At 41.8% G+C, this 27795-nt stretch overlaps 1 protein-coding gene across 3 annotated transcripts in view; it reads left to right on the top strand.

Annotated features, from left to right (window-relative positions):
* PDE7A (phosphodiesterase 7A) overlaps nucleotides 1-27795 on the top strand; it is a 302593-nt gene that overhangs the window by 166966 nt on the left and 107832 nt on the right. For 2 of the 3 annotated variants that reach the window (XR_003854831.1, XM_029591390.1), the window contains exons 2-4: nucleotides 1281-1341; nucleotides 14130-14162; nucleotides 14659-14742. Coding sequence is in view for 2 of the 3 variants with exons in the window: in XM_029591390.1 (XP_029447250.1) it covers nucleotides 1281-1341; nucleotides 14130-14162; nucleotides 14659-14742 (178 nt within the window). In the remaining variant the exon portion in view is untranslated. The remainder of the gene's footprint in view (nucleotides 1-1280; nucleotides 1342-14129; nucleotides 14163-14658; nucleotides 14743-27795) is intronic. The other variant, XM_029591391.1, reaches the window with a different exon arrangement.

Genomic DNA, 27795 nt, shown 5'->3' with positions numbered 1-27795 from the left:
ATTTGATTGCATAGTAGGCTAACAGTTGAGTATGTACACAAAACCCATCTTCTGAGAAATTAATATTAGGGTACAAGAAAGTTCGCTTACACACACTATCCTGTTTCATGATGCTTAGTCTATTGTTATTCCTAAAGCTGGGGCAAAACTGTTTAATTGTGTAAAATGTTTATGGTCTCCATGTAGTGGTCAGAAAAAATGATACTCAAAGCAATTGAATTGAATTGAATCTAAGGTAGCAATGTATGTAACTACAAAAGCTAATTAATGAAGAATGCTGGCCGTGACCTGGTGAGCAGAAAAGTTATGCAGATAGCTTCAGTGGAAGATTCAGTGACATTTCCCGGGTAAACATGCTGTTGAATATACTTGTCTAAAGTTATCCATTTAAAGTTTACCCAGGTAACTTTGCTGCTCACCGGCTTACTGAATATTTGGGGCGCGCGGGGGGGGGGGGGGGGATTACACCTTCCCCCGTCCCCAAATATCAAAAACTTGTATCATGTCTAAGTGGTCCACCCCCAGTTTTTAAAACTGTAGTGTGACACTGATTTCCCTAAATACTCCCTGCTCAAATCCTCTACACCTACCTTATATTATGGCCCAAAATTACCCACATCCCCATCCCAAACCCCCAAACTGTCCGAAAAGCAAAGTGGGAGCAGGAGAAGCTCTTACTTCTCCCACTGGGGAATATTAAGTGCTTAACAGTTACCAGCACTTAGTATGAATTTATTCACTGTAACCAGCACTTTGAGGAAGGTGTTGGCTGTTTGGGGCAAGGGGGTTGGGGGCTTTTGGCCATAATCTTTTTTAAGATATGGGTTGGAGGGCATGGGAATTGGCACCATGCTACAGTATTAAATATTGGGGGTTACTTAAGAAAATATTATGGGTGAAGGGCGTCCACTTGGCTGTGCTACATATTTTTAATCACACTAGGGGGCTCCACTGAGGTTCGGCTGCTAGATTTTTTTTTTTTTTCTGGTTAACTTTGACAGCAGTTTGTCTGACAGCTGGATAGCCTCACATCGTATTTCTTGTCTCGTTAAATTTTAACCGGGTAATTACTTGCCGGGTTAAAATTTAACTGCTTGGTGGGGCATGAAATTCAGATCTTGAGATTTATCTGGTTTAAGTTCATAAGTTAGCAGGACAAACCCTTTTGATTATTGACTTCTATAAAACTTCTCTAAGTAATTTAAAGAAAAGTGCTAAACAGATGTTAACTTTTAACTTTGCATTTTATGTAGCTTTTTCCTTTCTTTTCTCCCCTCCAGAGACGTGGAGCAATTTCTTATGACAGCTCTGATCAAACTGCACTGTACATTCGTATGTTAGGTAAGCATGGACATTTCAGTACTACGCAAACATATGTTTTCATTTGCTTAGCTGTAGTCATTAGTGAAGAATAGGATTTATGAATGTTAAAGCTTGTTCCATTTTTCACTACTCCTGTTTTAGGAAAATGCTCGTTTGTTTTTTGTGTTTTGTTTTTTTTCTGTAGGATAATGTAGATAAACATTTCAATATTTTGTTACCAAGGTCTTAAAAAGGGTTGCATTGCAATTCTGTTTTTGTTTTGTTTTGGGGGGAGGGGTTTTTTCGTCTAAGGTTAAAAAGAAATGACGTTTGTAGCTCTGTTAAGAGCTTCATATTTTATGCTTGCTTTTCAGGAAAAATGAAGATTCCTTAATAAATAGACAATGTGATTTTATATTTGTGGGTTTTTTGTTTTTTTGTTTTTTTTTTAATTTAACACGTTGCCAAAATCTATTACATACTGTATCTAACAAAGAATGCTTTGTTTTCCCATATCTGACACATTACTTCTCATTGTAGCTATCCTTAGATGTTTTCTTCCAGTGAATTAAGATGCATTTTATAAATTAAGCAAATAAAAACATCTTTAAGAAAGAGCATAGGACCGGACCGATCAAGGTTTTCTCTCATGTTATGCTTTTGAGCTGAAGCCTTGATGAGTTGGGCTGTATATCAGGAGTGGACAAAATCCTGTTCCCAGATCGATGGCCAAGACAAGTGACTTTGTCCTTTCATCTCTCATTTGAAAATGATTACTCTTCTTGAGCTCTGTTGTTTTTAACCTTTTGATGTGAAAGACTGATGGAAGTTCCAACTTCAAATAGCATTTATTCTCCAGTGGTTAGTATTTTCCATGGATTCACGCAGATAGTTTATCCAGGTAACTTTGGGTAATGTTTCCTGTCACGTGCCACTCTAAGGAGCTCCACAAGATTGTAGTTCTAAACCATAGAGCTTTTGTCTAGCAACCAACTCTGCTCTGCTTAATATTTGCAGCTCAGTGTTGCTTCTTATATTCTTTGCTTGAACATTTTTTTCCCCCAAAACTAAACTTGATTTCGCTCCATTTCTTCTCCGTTTGAATTTCTTTATCCTAATTGGAGCCTTTTTCCAACTGGTACTACAGCACCATAGACCTTCTTTCTTCACTACCCATTTTCTCTGTCTCCCATGTCTAATCTTTCTCTTCCCTCTTCAAACCCAATCATTACAACAGTCTTCTGGCTGAGAGGCTCATTCTATGGTTCCCACAGCAATGTCCCTAGCCCCTGCTGGCTCAAGATGTAGAAGCCTGCTCTACGAATTAGCCTGGCTCTCTCATGCATAGCAGTACATAGTGCTGTACTTGACCAGAAAACCAGTTCCCCTGCCCTTTTAAGTCTGACAAAATTCAGGATTCCCAATCTGAGGATTTGCTCAGATACTAAGATGGCAGCTACAGTCTGTTCTTCTTTTAGTGTTAGCTACTGCCAAGTGACAGTAGTAACTAAATTATCTTAGAGTCTGATGTTTTCTTTCTGTGGAAATATCTGAGTATCAAGAGTTCACAATAGATAGATCCACAAACATACTAATTCAGAATTCATCTTAGAATTGGGAAGTTCTGTTTGACTACTTTGAGAAAAGTTGTTTTTCGTTCATTCTTTGATGCTCTGAAATACTGTTGGCTTATTTCTTTTTTTTTTTAAATCACAAAAATCACAAGTATCCTCTTGTACAGCAATAAGGAGAAAATTATATAGAAATACATATCTTTAAATCAAATACCATCACAAAATTTAAGAAAATATCAAACATGAATTTTCCAAATACTAAGGAAAAGGGGAGCGACAAGTGTAATCATAGCGGTTACATAGTAACTCTACCATTAAACCTCTACAAATGTTACAACATGCTACAGCGAGACTCATTGCAAACTCCCGTAAATATTTTATTTATTTATTTAAAAACTTTTATATACCTGTATTAGTATGCATACATCATACCGGTTTACAATGTAACTTTAAAGGTAGAAATTACAATGAACAGGGAGGGCGAACAAGGAGGAGTATACAAAGAGCAGGAGGTGGAGGAATTAAATATGATCACATCACTCCCATCCTTAGAGATCTACACTGGCTCCCCATAGCCTCCCGTATTATCTACAAAACCCTCACCATTATGCATAAAGCAATTCATACCCACAACTCCAACTGGTTAGATTTCCCTTTCACAACTCCTCAGTCCAGTCGACCCACTAGAACGGCCAAAAAAGGCACCCTAGTTGTACCATCCCTGAAAACAGCCCATCTCTCCTCTACACGCGACCGTGCACTCTCGATCACAGGTCCCTCTCATTGGAACACCCTACCACCTGACCTGCGCCTCGAACCTTGTATGAACAACTTCAAAAAGAAATTGAAAACATGGTTGTTCAAGCAAGCCTACCCAGAATAGAAGGCTATCACACCGTTTCCAAAGTAGACCACTTTGCGTATACTCTTCTCCTCATATTGAGGAACCATGTTATGTTATCCTTTCTCTTCTCAGCTACCTCTTGTTACCCCCTCTCCCAGTTTTGCTTTCCCTGTTAAAATGTAATTTCTAAGCTTAATTGTTCATTGTAAACCGGCATGATGTCCACAACTAATGCCGGTATATAAAAATGTTTAAATAAATAAATAAATATAAGGAAAAAGGAAAGTATCCCATGAATACCTTGCCACATGATTCTAGCACCTAACCCATATATAAGGGATTTCTTCAGGAATGAGCGTCAAGAAATGCTCATAGTTGTGTAGGTTCAAAGAACACATATTTCAAGTCTGAATAGTAAACTAAACATTTACATAGGTATCTCAACAGGAATTTAGCTCCACGTGATAGATCCTCCGTTCTCATTTCAAGAAACTTTTTCCTCTGTAGCTGAATGGCCCTTGTTTGATAGATCAATATTTTTTGGCCATAGAACAAATAAGAACATTTTCGCAAGAAAAACCTTAATACAGCATTTTTATCAAACATAAAGGTAAATGAAACTAACAAAGTAATATGATCAGATACCACCGTATCTAAAGACATTTCTAAAATATCAGAAAGATTTAAAGATTGCTAAGGTAATTGTTGATCAGCAAGTGGCCCTTGATTCTGTTGATCTTTAGATAAATAATAGATTTTTTAGATAACCGGACATTATCTATAGGAAATCTCAATACTCGAGTTAGATAAGATTTAAACAGGTCAGTAGGTGAAATCATTTTAACATATGGAAAATTAAGTATACGAAGATTCAAAATTTTCAAGGCATTTTCAATATTTTCGATCTTCCGTGTATGGACCAGTTCAGATTGTACTAAACCATGCTGGAGACTCCCTCCACAGATGTTAAACGAGGGTCTATTTGTCCCATTTTTTCTTTGAGAATGTTAACAGTTTTATCCATAGTTGATATCCGTTGATTAATATCCAAAGCAATACTCGTTAATGTGGAAATAGCTGGCTCCAAAGAAACCAAAGCAGTCCATAAAGAGTCCATAGAAATCACTGGAGGTTTAATCAAAGAAATTCTAGGCACAGAGCATTCCTTCAAGATGACATCTCCTGCTCTCGAGAGGATGGTAACACCGTCCCCAACTCCAGAAGGGCCAGCTGAGCTGGTCGAGCCTGAGGCCCGGCCAGGGCTCTCAAGCAACATTGCTGGAGGCTCCACCCTTCCTCCTCCAGGGCCTTCCAGCCCAAGATCTTTCCCAACTTCAGGGCAACACTCTGGTCAAAGTTGTACGGTTGAATCATTGACCCATTCAGTAAAATATAAAATGGTGGGGAAGGTGTTATAGGTGCGCCAGGACTCAACGAAACTCCTTCAACCAGCAACGCTGATGTCCGCTCTGCATCAGCTGTTGCAGCGGCTGCTCCTTCCAATGGCATTGTCGGCGGGACTGCAAAAAAGCTATCGATACGAAGCTGGTGATCCTCAGATATGGGAGAAGAAACTATATTCTCCCTTATCTTGGCTTTCCTTTCAGAATGAGGCATTGTTAAGAGGAAATATAACGCCAAGGTAAAAGAGAAACGGAGCTCTTCAGCGTGCTTCACTGGTGGTGGCCATCTTGTCTCTGAGGACAGCTTAGTATTTCATTAGTATTCTGTATCGAGATTGTTTCAGCATGGCCAGAAATGCTTCAGTTTTATATACCGTAAGTGCTCTGAAAAATATTGGTGCTTCTCTGCATTGATACTACTACTTCAGTGTCTTTAGAGTACCTTGGCATTACTTTATGGCTGAAAATATTGGATCCTCTACAATATTTAATTCATCTCTCAAAAACTTCTGTGCTTCAGAATATCTTTCATTCAGATATGTTAGTGCTCAGATACCTCAAAATACTAATACTTGAGTGCATCAGTGCTTCAGAAAACATCTCGAGTGTTTTGATGTATTTTTTTATCTCATATGATGTAAACTGTTTTAGGTTCTTTTGTGGGAGAATAAGGTGATATAAAAGCCTGAAAAAGAATAGAAATTTTTTACCATCCACTTGCTTTTGTATTGTGTTTACAGTACTTTGGTACTTAAAAAATATTAATAGAAGTACTGATAAAACAGCAACAAAGGAGGAGGTTGCCAGTTATCAAGTAGGTGTCCTTACTGCAAGAGTTCAGCAGCAGCAGGGTGATTCTGGACTTCCATTATGATTATCATTTTTCAAGCAACTGGTAACAGAACCCACTTGTGAAAGGGTGAATTGGACCTGGTGCACAAAGCGGGGAAATGTTTTTAGGGAAAAGGAGAATTGGGATTCAGACAGAAACCAATGGCTTTTACAGTCTAGAGATCTGATGCACAGACATAAGGGAAAAAACACAGGACTGCTTTTACGGTCAAGCCCATAAGCAAAGCATGTCAAGCAGCACTGTCTGACTTTTCAAAAAGGAACTAGTAAAAATGTTGCTAGCAGTAAATTTTTATGGGTTATAAGGCTTGGGGATAACTGCACAGAGCACCAGATGCCATTGTTAAGAGAAACATGGGGAACCCGCGCTGCAGATACTACCGTAAGAAGCTTGCTGGGCAGACTGGATGGACCATTTTGGTTCTTTTCTGCTGTCATATCTATGTTACCCTGATACAATGAGAGGAGACCTAAGTTCAACGATTAACAAATAGTGTGATGAAGTACAAGAACAAGGGCAGGATTAGGCCATACAAAGGTGAGGCCCTGAGCTCTGACCGTGCTATTTTTATTAACACCAAGGTGTAGTGGTGGAGAAGGTAAAGAAGAGAAACAATAGATGAAATCTGAAGAAGCAGTTTGTAGGAGTAACAAACCTTGCTAGGAAACAAAACAAAATGCAGTTAGAAAAAGAAACCAGCATGGTATTCAAAAGAGGTAACCAGAAAGGTGATGTAAGAGTATTGAGAAAATACAAGGGGTGATAGAGGTCACGTCTCTAGATTGATGATCTTCTACATCTTTTAGAGTCAAATGTAAAAGCCAACTCTGTTGTGGTTCATTTAGTAGCAGTTGATTCTTTTCTCTAATTTGTGGAAGGGAAATTCATTTTTGCGTAGACTATTGTTGTCCAGCTTAGGTGGGGGGCTTAGGTGTCTTTATTTGATGTTTCCCATAAACTTCCCTACAGTGCCTTGGAACATCAATATAATCCTAACTCAGCTGGTGAATGACTCTCTTACTTTATTTTTTTTGATAATTTTGTGTGGCAAAATGGGTTTTTATGTTCATTGTGATTCCTTGTTTTTTCCCTGCAAATTTTGGTTTTCTCCAGAAAATTCCTCTCAACTTTTTAGATGCTGCTCATTGAAGGAATTATTTCCTGATGCCCCTTTTTACATATGTTAGTTAACTAGACCCAAATATGGAATAAAAAATTTGCAAGTAATTAAAAGTATATGAAAAAATGTTCCACTTGTGGAATGTTGGTACCTAAAAGGTTAAACTGGCCTGCAGGTTTTGCCATGATCCTTTGTAATCCAAACTGAGACTTGGAAGACCTGCTTGTCTCAGAATGAGGCTTGGACAAAATGTTTTCCAATATCCTCAAGGAGCTGTAAGATTGTAACATTTGTCAGAAGGCTATTACTTTGTATCCTGATTGTCCCTTCAAACACAGCCTACAGAGAATGAGCCCATAATTCACTAGAAGTTCAGGCTGGGTGTGTAGAGGAAGCCAGCTCTACACATCCTTGTGGGGACAGCCTACCCTGAATCTCCCCAGGCACTACCTAATACTGTAAAATGTGTCTAGTTAGTGATGCCTGTTGAATCCTTGTTATTTTATCTGTTAGTTGCTTACAGATTAAAACTTTTTTTTCTTGTTCACTATTCCTATTGTTTGCTAAATATTTGTTAGCTTTGCTCTATGACTAATTAGTGATGGCAGCATTTTTAAAATGTAGTTTATAGGTGCATTACTAGGAGCTTTGATCCTGGGTTTTGTGGGTGTCTCAGCATCCTTAGAAACCGTCAGGGAATATAACTTGTAGGCAGGTTCTCTGCCCAAAGGCAAGCAGGACCCTAGATGGTGGGTGGACGTTTGCCAATATAGGAGTACCAGGTATGGGTGATCCTGAGTACTGCTTGGCAGGACCTTCAATGTCCACAGGGTTAACCCTGAATGGATATTATGGTAGTGCTAAGGTGTTATGCGACACTTTTTTTTTTTTTTTGTAAGGTGTTTTTGTGGACAACAGTATATAAGAAATCATTGCATTGCACAGTTTGTTTAATCATTCCTAAATTGGCAGGTATTCATTCAGTGCAAAATAAACCTCTCTACGTAAGTGGTTACTTGTTCATTTTTCTTGTATACTTTTATATAACAGCAGATATTTATTTGCAGTCATTTATAAACCGCTCATACAGAGAATTACAACCAATAAAACACATTCTTCGATAGTAAAACAAAACATTAAAACAGTAGTAGTTTTCAATAGGGTCACAGTACAACGATGCCTATATAACAGATACCTGCATGGAGAATTTTCAGAAGGAAACCTTTTCTATGAGATCACTATAGCCATCTGAAGTATGCAAAACTAAACCTTAAATTTTGAATCTTTCTGGAAAACAAATGCTTTGAACTGATGAAAAGAGAATTAAATTGTTTGGCCACAAGATAAGTTTGGAGAGAGAGAATATCTTGCTAACCTTTAAGCATGGAGGTGGCTTTATTATGCTTTACGATGGGTGGCAGCCAATGGCACAGGGGCTACTGTACAGGTGGAAGGAAAGAATGGATTCAAGTAAATAATCAACATATCCTAGAAGCTAATGTTTCACAGTCTGTGAAGAAATTGAAGCTAAAAGGAAGTTGGATATTTCAGTATGACGATAATCTGAAACATACCTCAAAATCAACCATGAAGTACTTGCAGGAAAGAAAGAGTGATTTTTGGAATGGCCTTCAGCCCCAGGCTTGAATATTATTGAAAATCTGTGGCAAGATCCCAAACATGTAATGCAGCGATTCCCAACCTGGAATCACAGGGGGTCTGCCAGAAAGGAAGCAGCCAAGGTTGAACTGAGGAATAGAGCAGGCCAGTGTCTCCTCTGAGGAACGCTGCTCTCAGGCTCCTGATACCTAACTCCAGTGCCAGATGCCATACCGAGAAGAGGAAGATTGCAGCCTCAAGAAGGTCAAACTGTCATGGAGAGGAGGCGTGGAGGATTGTGTGGCTGATTGCCACCACAAGGCTGTGTCAAAAAGAGAAGGGGAAGATTGCTGCTGCCAGCACCTTCAACAGCCACAACAGCAAGCAGGGTGGTGACCTTCAGGAGCATTTCTGGCCACTCCTACATGTGCTCTGGCTGTCTTGCTGGCCTCACAGTAAGAGAAAAAAAATGCTGCACTAAGGGAGTATTATGGCCATGTTGGGGGCTCAGAGGGAAGGGGCAATAGTGTGATCAGCACTCAAAGGCCTAGAAGGGGTCACTGGAGGGAGAGCATAGGAGTAAAAGCACTTGGAAAGGGCCTTAAGAGGGTGGAGGGCAGAAGAGAGTGCTAAAAACTGCTTGGCACCTTATGGAGCGCCTTAAACATGGAGCTGCAATCTGATGTTTTAGTGAGCTGATTGTATTTATATGAGTACCTTGAAAATGCTGCTACAACCTATTGTGCCGAGATGTTTGTAATCTTATCTAATTTTCCCTGTGTTGATTTTACTGAGATGTGATCTATTCTTAATATTGTTGTTGCCTTATTTCAAGTTTAATCCTGTTCTATTTAGTTTAGTCCTGTCTTTGATAGATATTAGGTTTTTAGTCCTTACTAAATTCTTCAGAATAGAGTTGTTAAGTCTCCTTCTGATGGTATGCTACCCTGTTGAATATGCCACTGTACAGTTAGGAAGAACATTTACTGAATTCTAGAGCAAGGTTTGCCGCACATCAAAATGAAAAGAAAAAATGGTGAATTTCTTATTGAAAAAGGTAGTTAATAAATCCAAATAAATAAAAGAGCACATGAGATGGGACAATGGGGAGAGGTAAGGAGGGATTAGACCAGGGAAAGGGGGTTGCAAGTGGAAGAGGACAGGAAGGCATTTAGGAAGGGAATCGTGGGGGAGGGCAGGCAGGGAATCACTTATAAAGGGGTCTTGAGGGGGAGGATCAGGGAAGGGGACACAGGAAGAAGAGGCTGGAAGGGAAAGCATTAAGGAAGGCACCATGTGTGGGGGGAGGGGAGAGCACTCAGGAAGGTGGGCAGGAGGGAGAGTAGAGTGTATATCAGAAACCATTCCTTATTTAATATTGTTTTATACATTCAAATGATTGAGTGCATATTCTTATTTTATTTATTTATTTTATTTACCATTTTTCTATACCGAACTTCATGACAAGCTTCATATCAGGCCGGTTTACATCAAAACTTGGGGGTTAACTGAACAAAAACCATATAACAGGAAGGCCGAGGCGCAGATACAAATAACAGGGAGAATGAACTTGGGGGCTAGAGTAGCCAGAAAATAAAGGACAGAAAAAACTGGAGAATGAGAACGTATGAGTATACAGTGGCTGGGTCGGTCATTTAGTCTATTGGGCTAAATGAAAGAACTGTTGCAATGTTAGGCTTAAGGGAAGGCTTGGATGAAATTTGTTATTATAGTAATCAGCTGTCCATATGAATTCAACTGCATGTAAAAACTTGATGTATGTGGGAATCCGCAAAATGTTTGGAGGTTGAAAAAAGGTCCATGCTCCCAAAAAGATTTGGGACTCCTGATGTGTAATGCATGCAAGGAGACCTAAGAATATTTCTAAGCTAGCAGCAGTCTGCAAGGAAGAGTAGGAATAAACTCTAAAGCAAGACGAGACAGATTCTTAGCCGGCTCCAGGAAACCTTATTTCTGCAAAAGGAGGTGTTACAAAGTACTAACTGAAAGAGTGCACAAGCCATATCACGGTTTTCTTATTTTAAATCTGTAAAAAAAAAAAAAAAAATTGCAAATAATTACACATTCAGATTTACAGAAAGATCAACTTTGTACCATGTAGAGGATGTCAGCTTCTGTTCACTTGTCTTAGAGATTCATTGAAACACAATTTGACCAGGGTGTCTTAACTCTTTTTTGCACACAACTGTGTGTGTATGTGTGTGTATATATATATATATATATATATATATATATATATATATATTTACCCCCACTATAGATTTCAAGGAGAGAGTTGATTGCCTTCACATCTGATTGCAGTGATGAAGCAAAACTTGAAAGTTAAAGTCAAAATAGTATGAAATGCACAGTCCCTCTGCAATGAAACATGTGACAGATTTTCTAATAACTCTGAGAAGTTTAGTAAACTAAGGATGGACCATACTTTGAGTATAAAGTTTGGTGAATCTGATAGACCTATTCTGCTTGTTGGTGGCAGGTGAATTACCTCAGACTTTGTAGTCTTGCCATTTTCATCATTCTACTCATGGGAATTTTTTTTTTAAGCTTTTTGTACTTGAAGAGTAAATGTAAAGATTGCCTAAAGTCTATGGAGTAACAACTAAGATCGACACATCAATATTTTTTGCCTCCATTAAATTACTTATTGTCAGGTTCAGGTTTCCCTCAAAAACAGTTTTTATCAGGAGAAGGGTAATTTCATTCCTTTTTTTTTTCATTTTGATGTGCTGCAGAATTCAGTAAATGTTCTTCCTAGCTCTACAGTAGCTTCATGTTATTCCCTTTGCATTTTTCTCTCTCTTTCAAGAACTCTATCTCTGCATGTGAAACACTTCTGTATAATACTTAGACATGGTGATTTTTATCTTGTCTTTAGTACTGCTGGGGTTTTATCGCCTAAAGCATTGACAAACTTCAAATGTCTTTTCACATTAAGGTTTCTTTGAGATCATTTTTTTTCTAATAGTCACCAGTATAAATCCTTTAAAAAATACTTGCCTTTGGAGAAAGGATAATTTAATTATCCAGCTGTAACTGGATAATTTGTAGCTCCTCATAGATCTGTGCTTCCTTGTATTGAAAGGGTGGCCATTGTTAAGCACAGGTTTAAATTCCAAAACGCAAGCCAGTGGCATGTGACAGATGAAATGACCCATCAGCGTGAATCCATATGAGTTTTTTCCCTTTTCAAGTTATACATTGCTATATGGACACCCATGAGTGATGTCCATGAGTGGAGCGTTTTTGGTGTAGGCCAATTTTGAAATGCTAACAAACTAAGCGGGTCATTTTCAAACGCTTAATGCTTGCGATAGCATGCTGGGGGCGACGAGGAGGCGGACTCGGCGGTGTCTTCGCTGGCAGCGATAAGGTAAGCCACGTTATCGTCGCCAGTAGCACCTCAATAGCACCACCTTTCACGGTGGTGCTATTGGGTGCGAAAGCTGGCAGCGAAAACACCCCGGTGGTGCAAAGACTACCAGCTTTCTCAGGCCTGCTCCCCCCCCCCCCCCCCCCCCCCCCCGTTTTCGCTGAATTCACCATTCTGTGATAGAATGGTGAATCCAGGCCTAAGTAATTATATTTGTATATGCTTTGATGTTCATATTTATTCTTTTCAAAATATTTGCATATTTGACAAACATAATCCTGTTTGGTTTTTTGAAACATAAGCAGGTATATTTTTGTTTGAAATATATGAATTTCCAATATTTGCTTTTCTCTGTGGCTAATAAGGCAGAAGTAAAACTTGTCAGCTTCTCTTTATTTTCAAATACCTTTTAACTTTTAAGCAGTGTAGCATGATAAAGCCTTGAGTTTTTAAAAATAAATACAGCTGGGTATGTAATTGAGTTTGTTTAGAATTTAAAAATCAGTTCTGGGTTTGATATTGGTATAAACTTAGTATGCAACCCGTGAGCTTATATGGTAGTATTATATAGAAAAAAGAACTATAAAAGAAGGTGAAATTATTTTTACCTGATTATATAGCTGCATTCTTTCCATACATGGACCCTTTATATTCTGGCATTTATTTTATGGTCTTTATGATTTTTAAAATTTTGTAATATGTTTTTCATGTTTGCATGAAATCTCATAGAATTGACCTTGAAAAATTAAGCAAATGAACTTGATTTATGCTTTCTTAAAAAAACAACAAAATATTATTGTTTAGCTATGCTTTTTTATTTTTGCATGGATAAGGGTGTGGATAAACACAGTGAAATTAATAGGTATCTTAGGATATCAGAACAATATCCAGCCAGGTCCTAAAGAGGAAAGGGATTTGACATTTTTGTACAGCTAGTTAGGATATCAAGTCCTAAACTGGTTTTAATTAAATAAAATGCTGTTGGTCTTTTTTAAAGAAAGGGCTGTAATCTTCCTATATAGGGTAATAGTAAATGCAATGTAAATATGATATGTAAACAACTTGTGGTTTTTTTAAAACATTTGAACAGTAATTTGTTTCCATTTTTATAAAAGTTCCTATGCACGTACAATAAAATCTAAACCTACCCTAGAAAAAAGGCAATTGTCACATTTTTCTATGTATCTAAAGGAATTAGTGTTTTTTTTTTATTCATCTGAATGCTATTAACCATAAATATCTGAGGCATGCTGTCTTCTGTGTAAAATCATTTAAGGCAAATGTTTATGATTTTTAACCTAATATTGTTTCTTATTTTTATTGTTTTATTTTTGGGTTGTGTATGTTATAATTATTGTAAACCGATGTGTTGTTCCCCCACGAATGTCAGTATATAACAAAAACAAATAAATCTTTCCAAATACTAGAAACAGTTGGAAAGCGAGATTGTACAAGTTAACTAGTTTTTTGAGTGGTGGAATTTCAACACTGCTAAGCTCATCCTATCTATCCACTCTACTCCTTTGAAGATTTGAATCTATTTGCCCTAAAGACATTCATTATTTTTTTGGGGGCCCTATTGTTTTGCTGGTCTTCAAAAAAAAAGCCATCTGTGGGGTTTTTTATTATTTATTTATTTATTCTTTTAGAATCTGCTTTAAGGATAAATATACTAAAATTGCTGGCTAAAAGATTTTAAAAAAACCAAAATTATGCATGTTGATCTGTGTAAGATGGCCCTTTCCACCAAAATTAGTTTTGAATTTGTCTGCCTGTGGAGAGTTATTCATTTAATAAAGTATGCTAATTTTGTCCTTTATACTTGACAAGTGTGTGTTTGTATGAGTTGCTACTAAGTGATAACTTAAATATGAAATTAAATATTTCCCTTTCTTTCACACTATGAGAACCAGTTTAGAAATGCATTTACTTTTCCTTGCAGAAGAAATCTACAGGATAGTGTTTATTGCTTTAGCTGCAGTGCATAATTCATGCTTTTATTTTTTAAAATGTTAATACTGAGTTTTGGTATTTTGATAGGCTCTTGTGTAATATTCAAACAGCTGAGCACAAGTAAGTAAATGCTAGTGGGGAAAACCTTTATATTTTCTGACATGAAAACATAACTAGCTGATCTGCTAAAAGCTACCATTTCTAGAAGCTAAATCTTGTACACCGTGCAAATATCCCTGTTTGTAGCCATACGTGCAGGATAAACTATTGGATGAGTTTAATGTTCTTGGTTTTGTCACATTAAGGTGCACTTTACCATTATTATTATGCGGGTAGCTTAAATTTTTCATTTGAATGCTTAGCACTTGCTTTTGGCCACATTTGCTCAGGCAGGGAAGAATTCTGGAGGGAAAGCACGTGGTTGCATGTTTGACAGTCTTGAAACGTTTTTGGTTTTTTTTTGAGACACTTTCTTAAAACAAAAAAGCACTGGGTGGGTGCCCTCTGAATCTCTCTGAAATGCTTATGTTTACCCTTACAACTCTGTTCCCTGTTAGTTGCATATTGCCTTTACCATTGTTGCAAGTCGGTATTTCATTCTTGACCCTGTTTCTAGGAGATGTTCGAGTAAGGAGCCGGGCAGGCTTTGAATCTGAAAGAAGAGGTTCTCATCCATACATTGATTTTCGTATTTTGCACTGTAAGTATCAATAAGTAGATTGAAGTAATTTTTGCCAAGGGTCAAAATACTATACTGTTAATCCTTAACACAAGCATGGTTACTTTGATCACATTTTTTGCTGGCATAGAGAAGTCTTGTGATACTTTTGATAAATGTTATTCAAGTTGTCGTCTTCCTCAATAGTGAGAATGTAATACATTGTTTCATAACCAGCTCCTGCCCATTTGGTAGCAGAACTCTAGTTTACAGAGTAGGAAATGAGCATTATGATGTACTGCGTTGCAACCAAAGTGTTACTCAAAATACACATTTGGAAAGGCAGAAAACATTTTAAAAAGTAATGTAACTAATGAGATATTGAACTTTGTTATAATTTTCATTTGTTTCAATGCACACCCTAATATATCATGTTTCTTATGGGTGGGGAGGTAACTTGATTCAAGGGGATTGGCTCAGGTTTATGGAGTGTTTCACCTTGGCATCACTGGTTTAATTCTGATTTTGATTAGTAGTGATCAAAAGTAATTTCTCTCTGAAAGCCATTTTTTGGCATCCATGAAATGGTTGGTAGTCTCGGTTCAGTTCCTTTTGGACAGATTTCCACATCATTAAAACCTATGGTTTGGTCCTAATTTTCAGGAACTAAAATGGCCATATAGGATAAAGTAGTTCTAATCATGCCGCTTTTATTGATAGTCCATGGCTTGTGCATTAGGAAACTAGTTCCTAAATGTCAATATTTTTTCATCAACCCTTTTTACAGTTTGCTGCAAAGCAGAATAGAAATCTGTGTAGCCTCTAAGGTATTTGCTTTCGCTTTGTCTTCCAAATAGAGCTTAAGATACTATGATCTGAGCAAAAATAGTTTGATTTTTGACACAGAATATTTTCAGTTCTTTGTAAATGCACCCAGAATATGAAAGCAGTTAATTCTGTTATGGGACAGTTCAAAGATAATGAGAGATGTGATTACATATTTACACAATTTTGTTTCATTGAATAAGTGTTTCATCCTATAGATGATGAGTTTAGTATTTTTAATATATTTTGCAGTAAAACAATATAAAATGATTGACACACATGGCTAATTTATAACATTCCTGTGAGCATTTCATATTCTCTTCTACTAAGAAAGCTGGCTTATAAACCTTGTTTGATAGTACATGATTCTATGGTGAGTGTTAACAGTAGCATAGTAAATGCCAATAGATAAAGACCAAAATGATCCATCTGCTCTGCCTAGTTGAGATTCATTCAATTTGGGTAGAAATACCTTAGACACTATATATTCGTATCTAGTTTAAAACCTCTGTCCTAGAAGCAGTTTTATGTATACTCAACTAGAAAATTGAGATGGAAAGTTAGGTTAGCAAGTAAAAAATCACTGGTTAGACTTAATTGTAAGGATGATCTCAGTATTTCAACTATACTTTCATGAACTCATTGGACAAATGACTTTGTCATTGAATATATTGATTATATTATAATTGTGCTTGCCAACTAAAATTCTGATGGTAGTTTGACCCTGATTACAGATGAAAACCTTAATAAGCCCCTTCACCTTAACTTGTGACTGTTTATGATTAAGGCCTTGGACCTTGGTTTTCTAGCAATTCAGTCGTCGTAACTGCTGCAGAACTGGCTGCTTGTTGGATAGTTGTAGAGAATACCTGGCCACCACCATTGTCAACCACCACTCGTCCCATGGTTGTCTGCTTTACTGCCATTTACCACTGGGTCTTGTAGCCTGCCCAGTCCACAGCTGATGCTGTCATACTTTCTGTGCTTCATCTCTTTTCTTTTTTTGTCTGACTGCCAGTTTTGCCCCATTGCTGCTGGTATTGAATGGCTTTATTGTACCTTAGCCACATAGCTCTGGTGCATTTGGAAGGGGGAGGGCACGTGAGGCTTGGTAGGGATGGAGGTGATGAGGGGAAAGATGTTGGTAGGGTAGAAGAGAATGGAAGGGTAGATTAATAGAGGGTGAAGGTAGAAGAAACTGTAGGATAAGATAATGGAGAGAAATAGAAAGGAGGTGAAACGAGAGAGAGAAAGGGCTAAGAGGTGAAGGGAGAGTAGGGTGAAAGACAAATACTGACAGGAGAAGAGGAGAGAGGAAAAAGGAACAGAGCAGGAAACTGGAATGAAATGTAAAAGAAAACTGGAAGGAAACATTGGTGTGTTTTTGTAACTTATTTTCAACATTTTTGTCCTTGGTGTTCATTGATGGATTTATTTATTTATTTTATTTAGCATTTTTATATACCGACTTTCCAATAACAGAGTTACTGATCAATTCGGTTTACATATTAACAGTAACATTGACGAGTAAATGTCTTACAATGAACAGGTCGATATAACTGTTAGCTTCGTGGACCCTTGGGCCGATCGGAACCGGAAGATGGAATGCCTTAGAGAGGTTGTGACAGCGGTTCCAACCGGGAGGCAGCGGAAGCAGGCTCGCGGACAGCTGAGAGGAAGACACGAAGGGCCCTATGCGACCAAGGGCCAGGAGAAGAGGCTGACCTGGTGGAAGAGGATCTTCGCCCTGGAAGCCGGTACTCCCCCGCGAGCAGCTCGTAAGAGTCCGGCTGCTGGGACTTAGGAGATTCACCCTGGAAGCCGGTGTCCCCCCGGGAGGAGCCCGTAGGAACCCGGCCGCTGGGACAGGAGATCCCTACCGACGGAGTCGTCGCTCACCAGGCCAGGGTCAGGTGCCAGAGGATCGTCGTCAGCCTGTCCGAGTCAAGAGCCAGAGGAGTACCGTAAGCCAAACCGAGTCAGGAACCAGAAAATCACCGAAGCCAAACTGAAGTCAGGAACCAGGAAGAACCGCAAGCCAATCCGAAGTCGAGAACCAGAAGATCAAGAGACGAGCAGGAACACGGCAACTGAGAGCAGGACGAACCTGGGAACCTCGTTGCAAGGCCCTGAGTAGAGGGACTGCAGGGCTTAAGTAGCCCTGCCGCGTCTGACGTCAGTGGAGGGAGGAGGCAGGTTTCCCGCGCCTGGCCCTTTAAATCTCGGGCCGAGACGCACGCGTGCCCCTAGGGGGCGGAGCCAGCCGCGGCAAGACGCCTGCTGCTCCGGCGGCGCGGAAGCAGCACGGAGGAAGCGGAGGCAGGCCCGGGCGCCGCGTGGGAACACCGAGAGCGCGGCGGTAAGGGCCCTCGGAGACCCGGGGAGGGCTGGGAAGGAGCGGAAACCCGCAGAGTGGAGTGGCCGGGGCCGGCCCGGAGCCGCAACATAACTTGGATAAGTATATATGGGGTTAATAACATTTTAAAAGATACATTGCCTAATGTAGGCATAAGTAAGAGATACAGTGCCTAATGTAGGTTAAATAAACAGTTGGTAATTATAAGAGTGGATTATGATCTTTGACTGCCAAAGTTTACGTGAGCTCTATGGAAGATCTAAATAGCTCACAATAGCTTTCAAGTGGGTTTCCACCGAAAGGATCATTGGCAGGGATGTTCCGCAGGTTACTGTTATGGGAAAGCTTGGTTGAATAACCAAGTGTGTGATGTCATCTGACAAAGCCAACATGGACCCAGCTCTCACAGCTCAGTAAGTCTTACTGAGCATGCGCAGGAGTTCCTGTGTGCACATGCTGGCTCGTGATCCTCTCAATCTTTGTTCAAGGTACCACATGGACATGTTTCCAATCTCTCTCTATTTTGTGTGTTGACCTAGTGTTTTGCCTCTTTGCATCTTTCTTTTGAACATAAAAAACATAAGATATGCCATACTGGGTCGACTAAGGGTCCATCAAGCCCAGTATCCTGTTTCCAATAGTGGCCAATTCAGCCCTTCAACAGAATTTTTCCATTCTTTAAAAAAATAAATAGATAAAATGGAAGAGTCCAAGGCCATGGAAAGAAGGCTGCAGTCAGCATTTTAAGGCCTATTTGTGAGCACTGGATATCCACTAGATATCCATTCTATTTGATGTAAAGTTATTTTTATATGCCACTTATAATAGTGAAATCATTCTAAGCAGTTTACTGCTTTTGCTGCCTGACCTGGATCAGGGTGCCTCCAACTGTGAGTTGTGGTCATCTGTCTCCAAGGGTGCATCAGTACTGCATCTGGAAGATGGGAGACCCTACAGAAGGTGTCATTGGGTAAGAGCCTGAAGCTTTGGCACGAGGTAGGGCAGTGGAGCCATTCCTCTTCACAGAGTGAGGTGGCATCTGATTCTTGGCACCACAAGAAGTCAAGGTGAGATTCGCCCCCTCTTTCCTGCAATTCAGGGAAGGTTATCCATCTGTCTTCTCCCCCCACTTCCCCCAATGGCACTGGCTTCCAGGTCAAAGTAGATATATCTTCTTCTTCTCATCCTCTAGCCTTAGCACCTCTTCAGTTATTCTTCTCCATGCCATTGCAGTGTATTACCAGCAAGTGGAAGGGACTCTGATCTTCCATCTGTTAGTATCCGTCAGGGGACTGCGTGATAAGGGTAACCCCCAGGGCAGGAGCAGGTGTCAGGTCTTCTGCCTGTTCTAACCACCTCCCCCCTTGGGTTGAGCCCTTAGGTTCTGCTGGCCGGCTGGACTTAAACTGAAAGTGCAGTGAAAATACAGAGGTAGAGCAGGGCAGGCCTGCAGAAAACAGGCAGGTGCCCACAAACAAAACACAGGAGAGAAAGTGTACCTCAAATAAGACAGGAGAGGGACAAGAAATCAGGAAAAACAGAACAAACACAAACAGGAAAAAAAAAAAGCCAAAATAATAAGGCAAAACATAGAACAAACAAAATACAAAGCAAGGACAAACACAGCGTAGCAAAAGGCCACAAACTTGGGCCAATATACAGAGTAACACAGAACAAGTACTAGGACCAATGGAGGCCACAGCTAGGAACAGAGTTGACTCCAAGATGAGGCAAGGTACCGTGAGTGAGGCTGGCTTAGTCAGTGCTGGGATCATGGCTGCAAGCAAATCCTCCATGAGCAGCCAGGACCATGGCTCACTGAGGTCCCCTGCTAGCAGGGGGACAGCACTTCAGCCGGTCCCTTTCAGCATCAAAGTGCATGAAAGGATTGTGGTATTCCAAGCCTCGGGTCAATAAACCTCCAGTGCCTTGGGAAATCAGAATAGATCTTGCTCTACTCATGAAATCTCCTTTCAAATTTCTGATTTAGTGGACTTGAAACAGCACTTCCCAGGTGAGAAACTTCTTTAGTACAAAGAGTAAGCGAATTATAGGCTCTGGTTTCATATTCATCGTATCTGCAGCTCTTTCACAACAGGGTGGCTCAACGCACTCACCTTAAGTTCCTTTCAATAGTAGTATCTGAGTTTCACATTAACTAAATTATTGTGCTGTGTACTTTCTTTCTGAGACTGTTTGCACGCAGAGAACAGGCTCTTCACAATTTAGATTGCAGGAGAGCGAGCCCAGGCATATTAATCGAGGATGACACAACCTTATCATAAATACTTGAACATATTTTATGTGCACAATAATTTTAACATTATATGTGTAATAACCCAGAATTAAATGCAAAGACAGGTATATTGCTTATGAAATTGTGCACATATTTGGAATCACCAGTTCGCCTAGGCCCTCCTGAATCCCCACCAGTTCATTCAAATCATATCCTCAAACTACATACAAGACAAGTGTGATTTCAGTTGCGCCAAGTCAAATTAGCTGGTGGAATAAACGTATATGGACCAACTCGGTAATATATATATGTGTATACCATTTACAAAACTGCAACTTGAGTGCGATTCCAAACTCCCGCCCCAGAATACGTCTAAACTGGCTTTATTTCCTGTTAAAATTCGTGTGACACCGCAAGTATGCGCATTCTCTCAAAGTTTATAAAATAGCATATATGCGCATACATGTTATACGTACACACTTTATATATACATATATACATGCTAATTTTACATGTGCACCCCCCCATATAACTTTGAAAATTACCCCAATTTTGTATGTTATATGCTGATTTAATATTTATATGCCTTTTATATAGTATTTTGAAATTTTTTATTGTAAGCCGCTTTGGACAGTCTTGCCAGCCTGAAAGGGATATTAAGTGTAAATTAAAAAAAAAAATCATGCTGCCGAGCTGTTCAAATTGGGCAGGCAGTTGCCAAAAGAATTCTAATTGACTAGCAGACTGTATCCTGCACAGTTAAGCACTGACTGGGTTACAGATTATGGACTCTTATTAAGGGTCATTAAGTAAGAGCCTTAGCGACTTCAGTGGCTCACGTCCATTGAACAATCACACAAATACCCTAAAAAGAAAACTTGGATTGGCCACTAAATGACAAACCAAGAATATGTGCAATCTATATGCTTAAATAATTAGTTGAAACGTAGGACTGCCATAAACCATAGACAACATAAATTAGCTGTAACACCTTCACATCTCACTACTGTTTCGACATGTCTCCAAGGGATAGTAGCTTTGGACAATAAGTTTATATAGTTGTTCACCTAGTAGTCCACTCTTTGGTTTACTTGATTTTTTAGTGGTTGCTCTGCAGTGCAATCCTCTGCTTGGGGCTCCTCATGCATTATAACTCCCTATGCCTGCCTGATGGTGAAAGCAAGTTTGCTTACCTATGAACAGAGTTCTTCGTAGGCAACAGGATGAATTAGCTGTACTTAATACCTGCCGACCTCACTGGAGAGTTGACTACTTCATTCAAGCTCTAGAAGGGGCTCATGAGGCAGTGTGTACAGGTACTTCCATGCATGCTCTGAGAGTTGGGTCTATGAGCCATCATATGTTGTCATCCATGCTAATTCATCCTACTGTCTGTGGAGAACCCTGTTTATAGATAAGCAAACACGCTACACCTACGTTTAGGCACCCACTTACCTAAATGCTTTCTCTTCATCCCCTCCCCTCAATTCCCCAGAGCTTATAGGTTGGGTTTTTTTTTTTTTTGTTTTGTTTTTTTGTATACTCACTTGCAGTTTGCCAGGCCTGGAAGTTATTAGCAAGTCACATTTCTCTCTCAAAACTCTCTGCACGCCCACCATTTTGTAGCTCTACCTTTAGCTGTTTCCAGGGGAAGAGTGTTTTCTCTTAGGACAAGCAGGATGGTATTCCTCACATGTGGGTGATGACATCTGATGGAGCCCTGCCAGAAAACTTTTGTCAAAGTTTCTAGAAGCTTTAGCAGCAGACTGAGCATGCCCAGCCTGCTACTGTCCATGTGAGATCCCTCTTCAGTCTTCCGCGGTGCAGTTGCCTCGCAGTCTTGGAGCTCTCTAATTTTCTTGTTTTTTCTCAAATTTCGGGTTCCTGTTTATCTCCTCGTCAGGTCTCCCTTTGCAGTCTGAGCCCCTTCGGTGTGGTAGGTTTTTCCTATTGCCTTTTTCCAACTTTGCAGTCTATTCCCAACTCTCGCCCCGAGGTGACCACCAGTTATTGACCGCACACCGGGTATTTTCATGGCGACCGGTTTTCGTCTGTGCCCCCAGTGCTCACGGACCATGACTATCAGGGATCCACATGAGGTTTGCATCCTCTGCCTGGGGGCCTCACATGACATTCGTGGGTGCCATCTGTGTGATCAGATGACCCCCAAAGGGCATCTGGCATGCCTCGATAAGATGGAGAAAGTTTTCGGGGCCCCAAAGTCTGCTCTGTCTATTCCTGCATCTGTTCCATCGACACCAAGAGGTTGCAGGGAACCTTCTGACATTCTTCCCCTGGCTTTTCCTCTCACCAGTACTTCCAAAGACTGAGGGACGGTGATAGATCCTCGATGGTCTCACCGGTCTCCCAGACATCGGGATCCTCTGTGCCAGGAAAAGACCGGGCTGAGCATCGAAAGAGATACCGCAAGCATGGACCAGTCGCCTTCAATTCACAGCTCCGGTTCTGAAGCGACATCAGCCATCGGAGGCCCCATACTTTGCCCCCAGTAGTCCTAGGCGTTCCCCACCGACACCGGTGCTGGGCACTGTGCCACCTCGGAGACCAGAGGAAGAACCGGTGATGCCTTGTCCCCCTCCATCACCACTGGACTTCCAGGAGGAGTTGGACTGCAGGGTACAGTCCGCGGTGCTTAAAGTTCTCCAGAGCGTTGAGCTGCCGGTGCCACTGACCCCCATACCAGTGCCAGAGCCTCTGCCCTCTATGCTGTCACCCCTGCTGGAGCGTGTGGGCATCCTCCTAGGTGCCCTTCTGATGCAGCCGGTGCCTGAGGGACGCTCTGTTCTCCAGTGGCCACCGATGCCCCCCACTGGAGGGATCTTGGTTCTCGGGTCCTCCTCCAAGGAAAATATGGCTGGTACCGTGTTTCCCAAACCACGGTTCCCCGAGCCCTTGCTTTGGTCCTTCTGGCCTACCGCGGCCTCCGGTCCCCTCAATGCCAGGGGAACTGTTGTCTGCGGTGCCCTCGAGGCCTCCGAAGCCACGGACCTCACCCATGGCATACTAGTCCCAGTGAGGAGGGAAGGGCCTTACGACCCTTGGGGTGATGACTCCACAGACTTGTCCTACGATTATTTGGACAACCCCCTCTCGGAGCCCTCTCCACTGGACTTATCCTTTGCGGGGTTTGTCCGGGTCATGGCTGAAGCCATTCCCTTTCAGTTGATTATGGAGGAGGATGTGCGACATAAAATGCTGGAAGTGCTCCAGTTCGTCGATGCTCCTATGGAGATCGTGGCAGTTCCTATCCATGATATTTTTAAGGACCTCCTCCTTCGCATGTAGGAGCACCCCATTTCTATTTCCCCCATCAATAGGCCAATGCCACGTACTTTGTGCCGCAGTCCGTGGGGTTTGACAAACAGCATCTCCCCCACTAGTCAGTGGTCATGGAGTCCACCTTGAAAAAGGCCTGGCGTTCCTGTACCCATGCCTCTGCCCCTCTGGGTTGTGAGCACAGGTAGCTCGATGCCCTGGGCAGGAAAGTAGCAGCCTACCAGCTTTATATGACCCAATATAACCGCAATCTCTGGAAACAGGTCCAGGACTTTGCTGAGGGGCTGCCTCAACAGCAGCAAGAGGCCCTCTTGGCCATTACCTTGCTGGGTCTCGAAGTGGGAAAGCATGAGGTGCGTTCCACCTACGATATATTTGAGAAGCGGCTTGCATAGCGATGGTGGGCATCAGCATCAGGAGAATGTCTTGGCTCTGGGCCTCTGACCTCCAGCCTGAGGTCCAGGATAGGCTAGCCGACCTCCCCTGCATAGGAGAAGAACCTCTTTGGGGGATAAGGTCCAGGATGCGGTAGCAGAATTGCAGGACCATCCTGATACCCTTCAACAGCTGTCCGCTAGTGCCTCTGAAGGCCTGTCCTTGGCCAGGAAATCCTCCAGGCCGGGTTCCCAGAAGTCCTTTTACCGACAGAGGAAATATTATCCTCCAGCCTCCCAGGCTCGTCCACCATGCACCGGTTCCATGGACCATCCTCGCCAATAGCAAACACCCAGACCCCAACTGGTCCCCAGAAAGCCCCAGCTAAGGGCTTTTGACTGGTGGCAAGGGAGCAAAAATCAGTTGTCCGAACCCCTGATGTCTGATCCCCTGGTCGGAGGCAGGCTCTTGAGCTTCGCCCATCACTGGGAACAGATAACGTAGGATTGACCGGTCCTCAGGGGTACCATCTAAATTTGTCGGCTCCCGGAGACCTCTCCCCCCATGTCCATTGTGTATTTCATCTGCCCACCAGGTCATACTTCAGACAGAACTCACTGCCATCCTCATGGCAGGCACAGTGGAACTGGTCCCTCGCCATCAACAAGGCCGAGGGTTCTATTCGAGATTTCCTCATCCTGAAGAGGAATGGCAACTTGCACTCCATTCTCAAGCTCCAGGTATTGGACAAGTTTCTCGTAAGAGAAAAGTTCAAGATGGTCTCTCTTGGCATGCTGATTTCCCTCCTCAGAGGAGGAGACTGGCTTTGCTCCCTCAATAAGAGGCTTACGCACACATTGCAGTTGTCCCCAACCACCGGAAGTATCTCCTCTTCGTGGTGGGGAAAGCATATTACCAGTACAAATTGCTGCCCTTCAGCTGGCATCGGCCCTCCGCATTTTTACCAAATGCCTAGTGGTGGTGGCTGCCTACCTCAGACGTTGCTCGGTGCAAGTGTTCCCCTATCTGGATGATAGGTTGGTCAAGAGCGACTCCCACTCCAGGGCCTTGCATGCTCTGACCATGACTGTGCAGACGCTACAGATGGTGGGGTTTGTCATAAACTTCCCCAAGTCTCATCTCTGCCCGTCTTCTCAGCTGGACTTCATAGGCACCAGGCTGGACATGGTGCAGGCGAAAGCCTTTTTGCCCCTTGCCTCTCTGGCTGCCTTTGTCTGGAACAGCCAGAGGGTGCCAAATCACCTTGAGCTCCGCCTGGTGGGCCGCATGGTGTCCTCCATCCATGTGACCCCTCTGGCTCGCCTCTGCATGAGGAGAGCCCAATGGACCCTTCTACCCAGTGACAGCAGGCTTCCCAGGATCTCGAGGCACCCATCACAGTCACGGAGCCTCTGAGTGTCACTATTCTGGTGGGGAAGATCTTTCCAACCTTGAAAAGGGACTTCCCTTTCAACCCTCTCTACCTCAGGTGATTCCTATCACCGATTCCCTTCAAAGCCAGGGAACCCATGTGAAGGGTATCCACATGCAAGGTCTCTAGACTGCATCCGAAGCCTGCTCTCAGATAAACTTCCTGGAGCTTCAAGCAACTTAGTACGCTCTGTGGGAGTTCCAAGACCTGTTGTCCAAGGTTGTCCTAATTCAGACAGACAGACAACCAAGTTGCAATATGGTATATCAACAAGCAGGGCGGCACGGATTTGTTCCTCCTCTGCCACGAGGTGGTACGAGTGTGGCCCTGGGCCCTTTCATAGGGAATGTCTCTGCGAGCAACCTACCTGCCCGGCCACCCCAATGTGCTAGCAGACCGTTTGAGCAGCTCCTTCTAGCCACACAAGTGGTTCCTCAACCCAGAGGTGGCAGCCAAGCTGTTTCGCCAATGGGGTACGCCGGATATGGATCTCTTTGCCTCTCCACCCAAGTACAAGGTGAGCAGGTATTGCTCCCTAGTGTCAGGGGACAGCCATCCAGCTTGCGATGCCTTCTCCCTCCACGGGGGGTCGGGCCTGCTGTACACACAACCCCCTCTACCACTCCTCTTGAGGACCCTGCTGAAGCTTCAGCAAGACAGAGGGACCATGATACTCATGGTGTCTTCTTGGCCCCAACAGGTCTGGTTCCCACTTCTGCAGGACCTGTCGGTGCGGGCGCCCAATCTCATCTCACAGAATCAGGGCACCTTGCGCCATCCGAACCTCCAGGCTCTGGCCCTCACAGCTTCGATGTTGAGTGCATAATCCTCCAGCCTTTGGAGCTCTCAGACTGTGTCTCCCAGGTTCTGGTGGCATCTCGAAAGCCCTCAGTCAGGAGATCCTACAGCTTGAAGTGGAAAAGGTTTTCCATCTTGTGGGAGTGTCAATATTTGGGCCCTTTCTCATGCCCCCTCCCCCAGTGGTTGGACTACCTGTGACATCTGTCAGAGTCTGGGCTTCAGGGTGCACCTCAATGCCGTTGCGGACACGCCCATTTCGGTCCAACCTTTAATGGGCTGTTTTATGTGGGGTCTCCTCCAGCTGAAGCCCCTTCTTCGGCCTCTGGTTGTGTCTTGGGACCACAACGTTATCCTGGCGCAGCTCATACATCTTCCTTTTGAGCTGTGCAATCCTGCGACCTGAAGTTCCTCACCTGGAAATCATATTCATGGTGGCAATTACTTCAGCTCGTAGGGTCAGTGAGCTTCAAGCTCTGGTTACGTACGCACCATACATGAAGTTCTTTCACAATTGTGTGGTCTTGCTCTCAGCAAGAGACTTTAGTTTCAGCTTCCCCAGCTCCCACTGCACCTCCCTTTCCTCCTCCATCCTATGCTACTGTATTTCCCGATTTTTAAAGCCCTGAGGATGCAGAGAGGAGAACACTTTTTCTCCCGCCGAGAGCCCTTAGATTTTTTTTCCTTCTTCGTAACTGCAGGAACTGTTATCCTTAACTTTAGCATACCCCATCCCTAGGAATTCAATTATCTCAGTAGTAGGAAAAAGAAAAAGAAAAAAAGTCCAGAGCAGGCAGTTTATGTAGAGTTAAAGCGTGAAGCAAACGTAAAGCATTTATTAATGGTGCAATTCAACAATTATTGAGATGCTTATCTAATATGCATGTGTAATCTGTCCTTTATTTTCATTTACCTTTTGCTGAATTCTTGTTTCATTACTGACTTAGTTTTAAATTGGTAAATTGTTTTTCCTAAAGCATTCTTCATTTAAATTTATTATATCACAAGGTACAGGAAAGTTACAAGCAGTACTAAGTATCATTTTTTTCTTCCCAAAAGTATCCCTTCCCCCTTACGAGAGCAGAGAGCAAGTAAGTTTAGAAAGGCAATTAAGGGTTAACAGAAAGAAAGAGCGAGGGCTAGTGTAGGAATGTGGAACAGTGTTTCTCAAGAGAAAATAAACAGAGGAGAGAACTCCATTCAATGAATTAATCCTTTAAGTTTAGAAAAAGATTTGTGAAGAATTTAAAGATATTAAGAATAATAGCCTTAATTTAGCAAGAAAGTTTAATTTCGTTTACAGGGAATAAAAAATCTGTGTCTTGCCAGTACAGGAAGTGCGGAGTTGAAAAGGTTTTATTTTTGAAAGAAGTTTTGTTTGTTTAAATAGAGCGTCATTATTGGAAGTTGTTTAAAAGGTGTGTGTATGTGAATAAGACAGAGTTGTGAATGTGAATTATGGGAGAAAAGCAAGAGAATTCAGATTGTTTTGAAAGTACAGAGAGACATTGAAAAAGTTACGATTCCTATTCCTTGGCAAGCAATCACTGGTAGGGGTTGATACATCTAAAGCAACCCCCCAGGCCTTTTTCTTGCAAATCCAAATTGATTTTATTAAATTGTATAGTAGAATTTATTCTCCAAGGTTAAAAACTAAAACTGGTATTATTCCATAGAGCAACTTGCGGTAGCGCCTCCTAGAGGCATAACAATAGAAAATAGAGTAAAAAATTTCACTTTAATCATTACCTTAATTTTTTGCTGTATGCCAGATTT

Source organism: Rhinatrema bivittatum, chromosome 2 (assembly GCF_901001135.1).
Source record: "Rhinatrema bivittatum chromosome 2, aRhiBiv1.1, whole genome shotgun sequence".
Classification (NCBI taxonomy): Eukaryota; Metazoa; Chordata; class Amphibia; order Gymnophiona; family Rhinatrematidae; genus Rhinatrema; species Rhinatrema bivittatum.
This window is presented reverse-complemented; position numbering and strand designations above follow the sequence as displayed.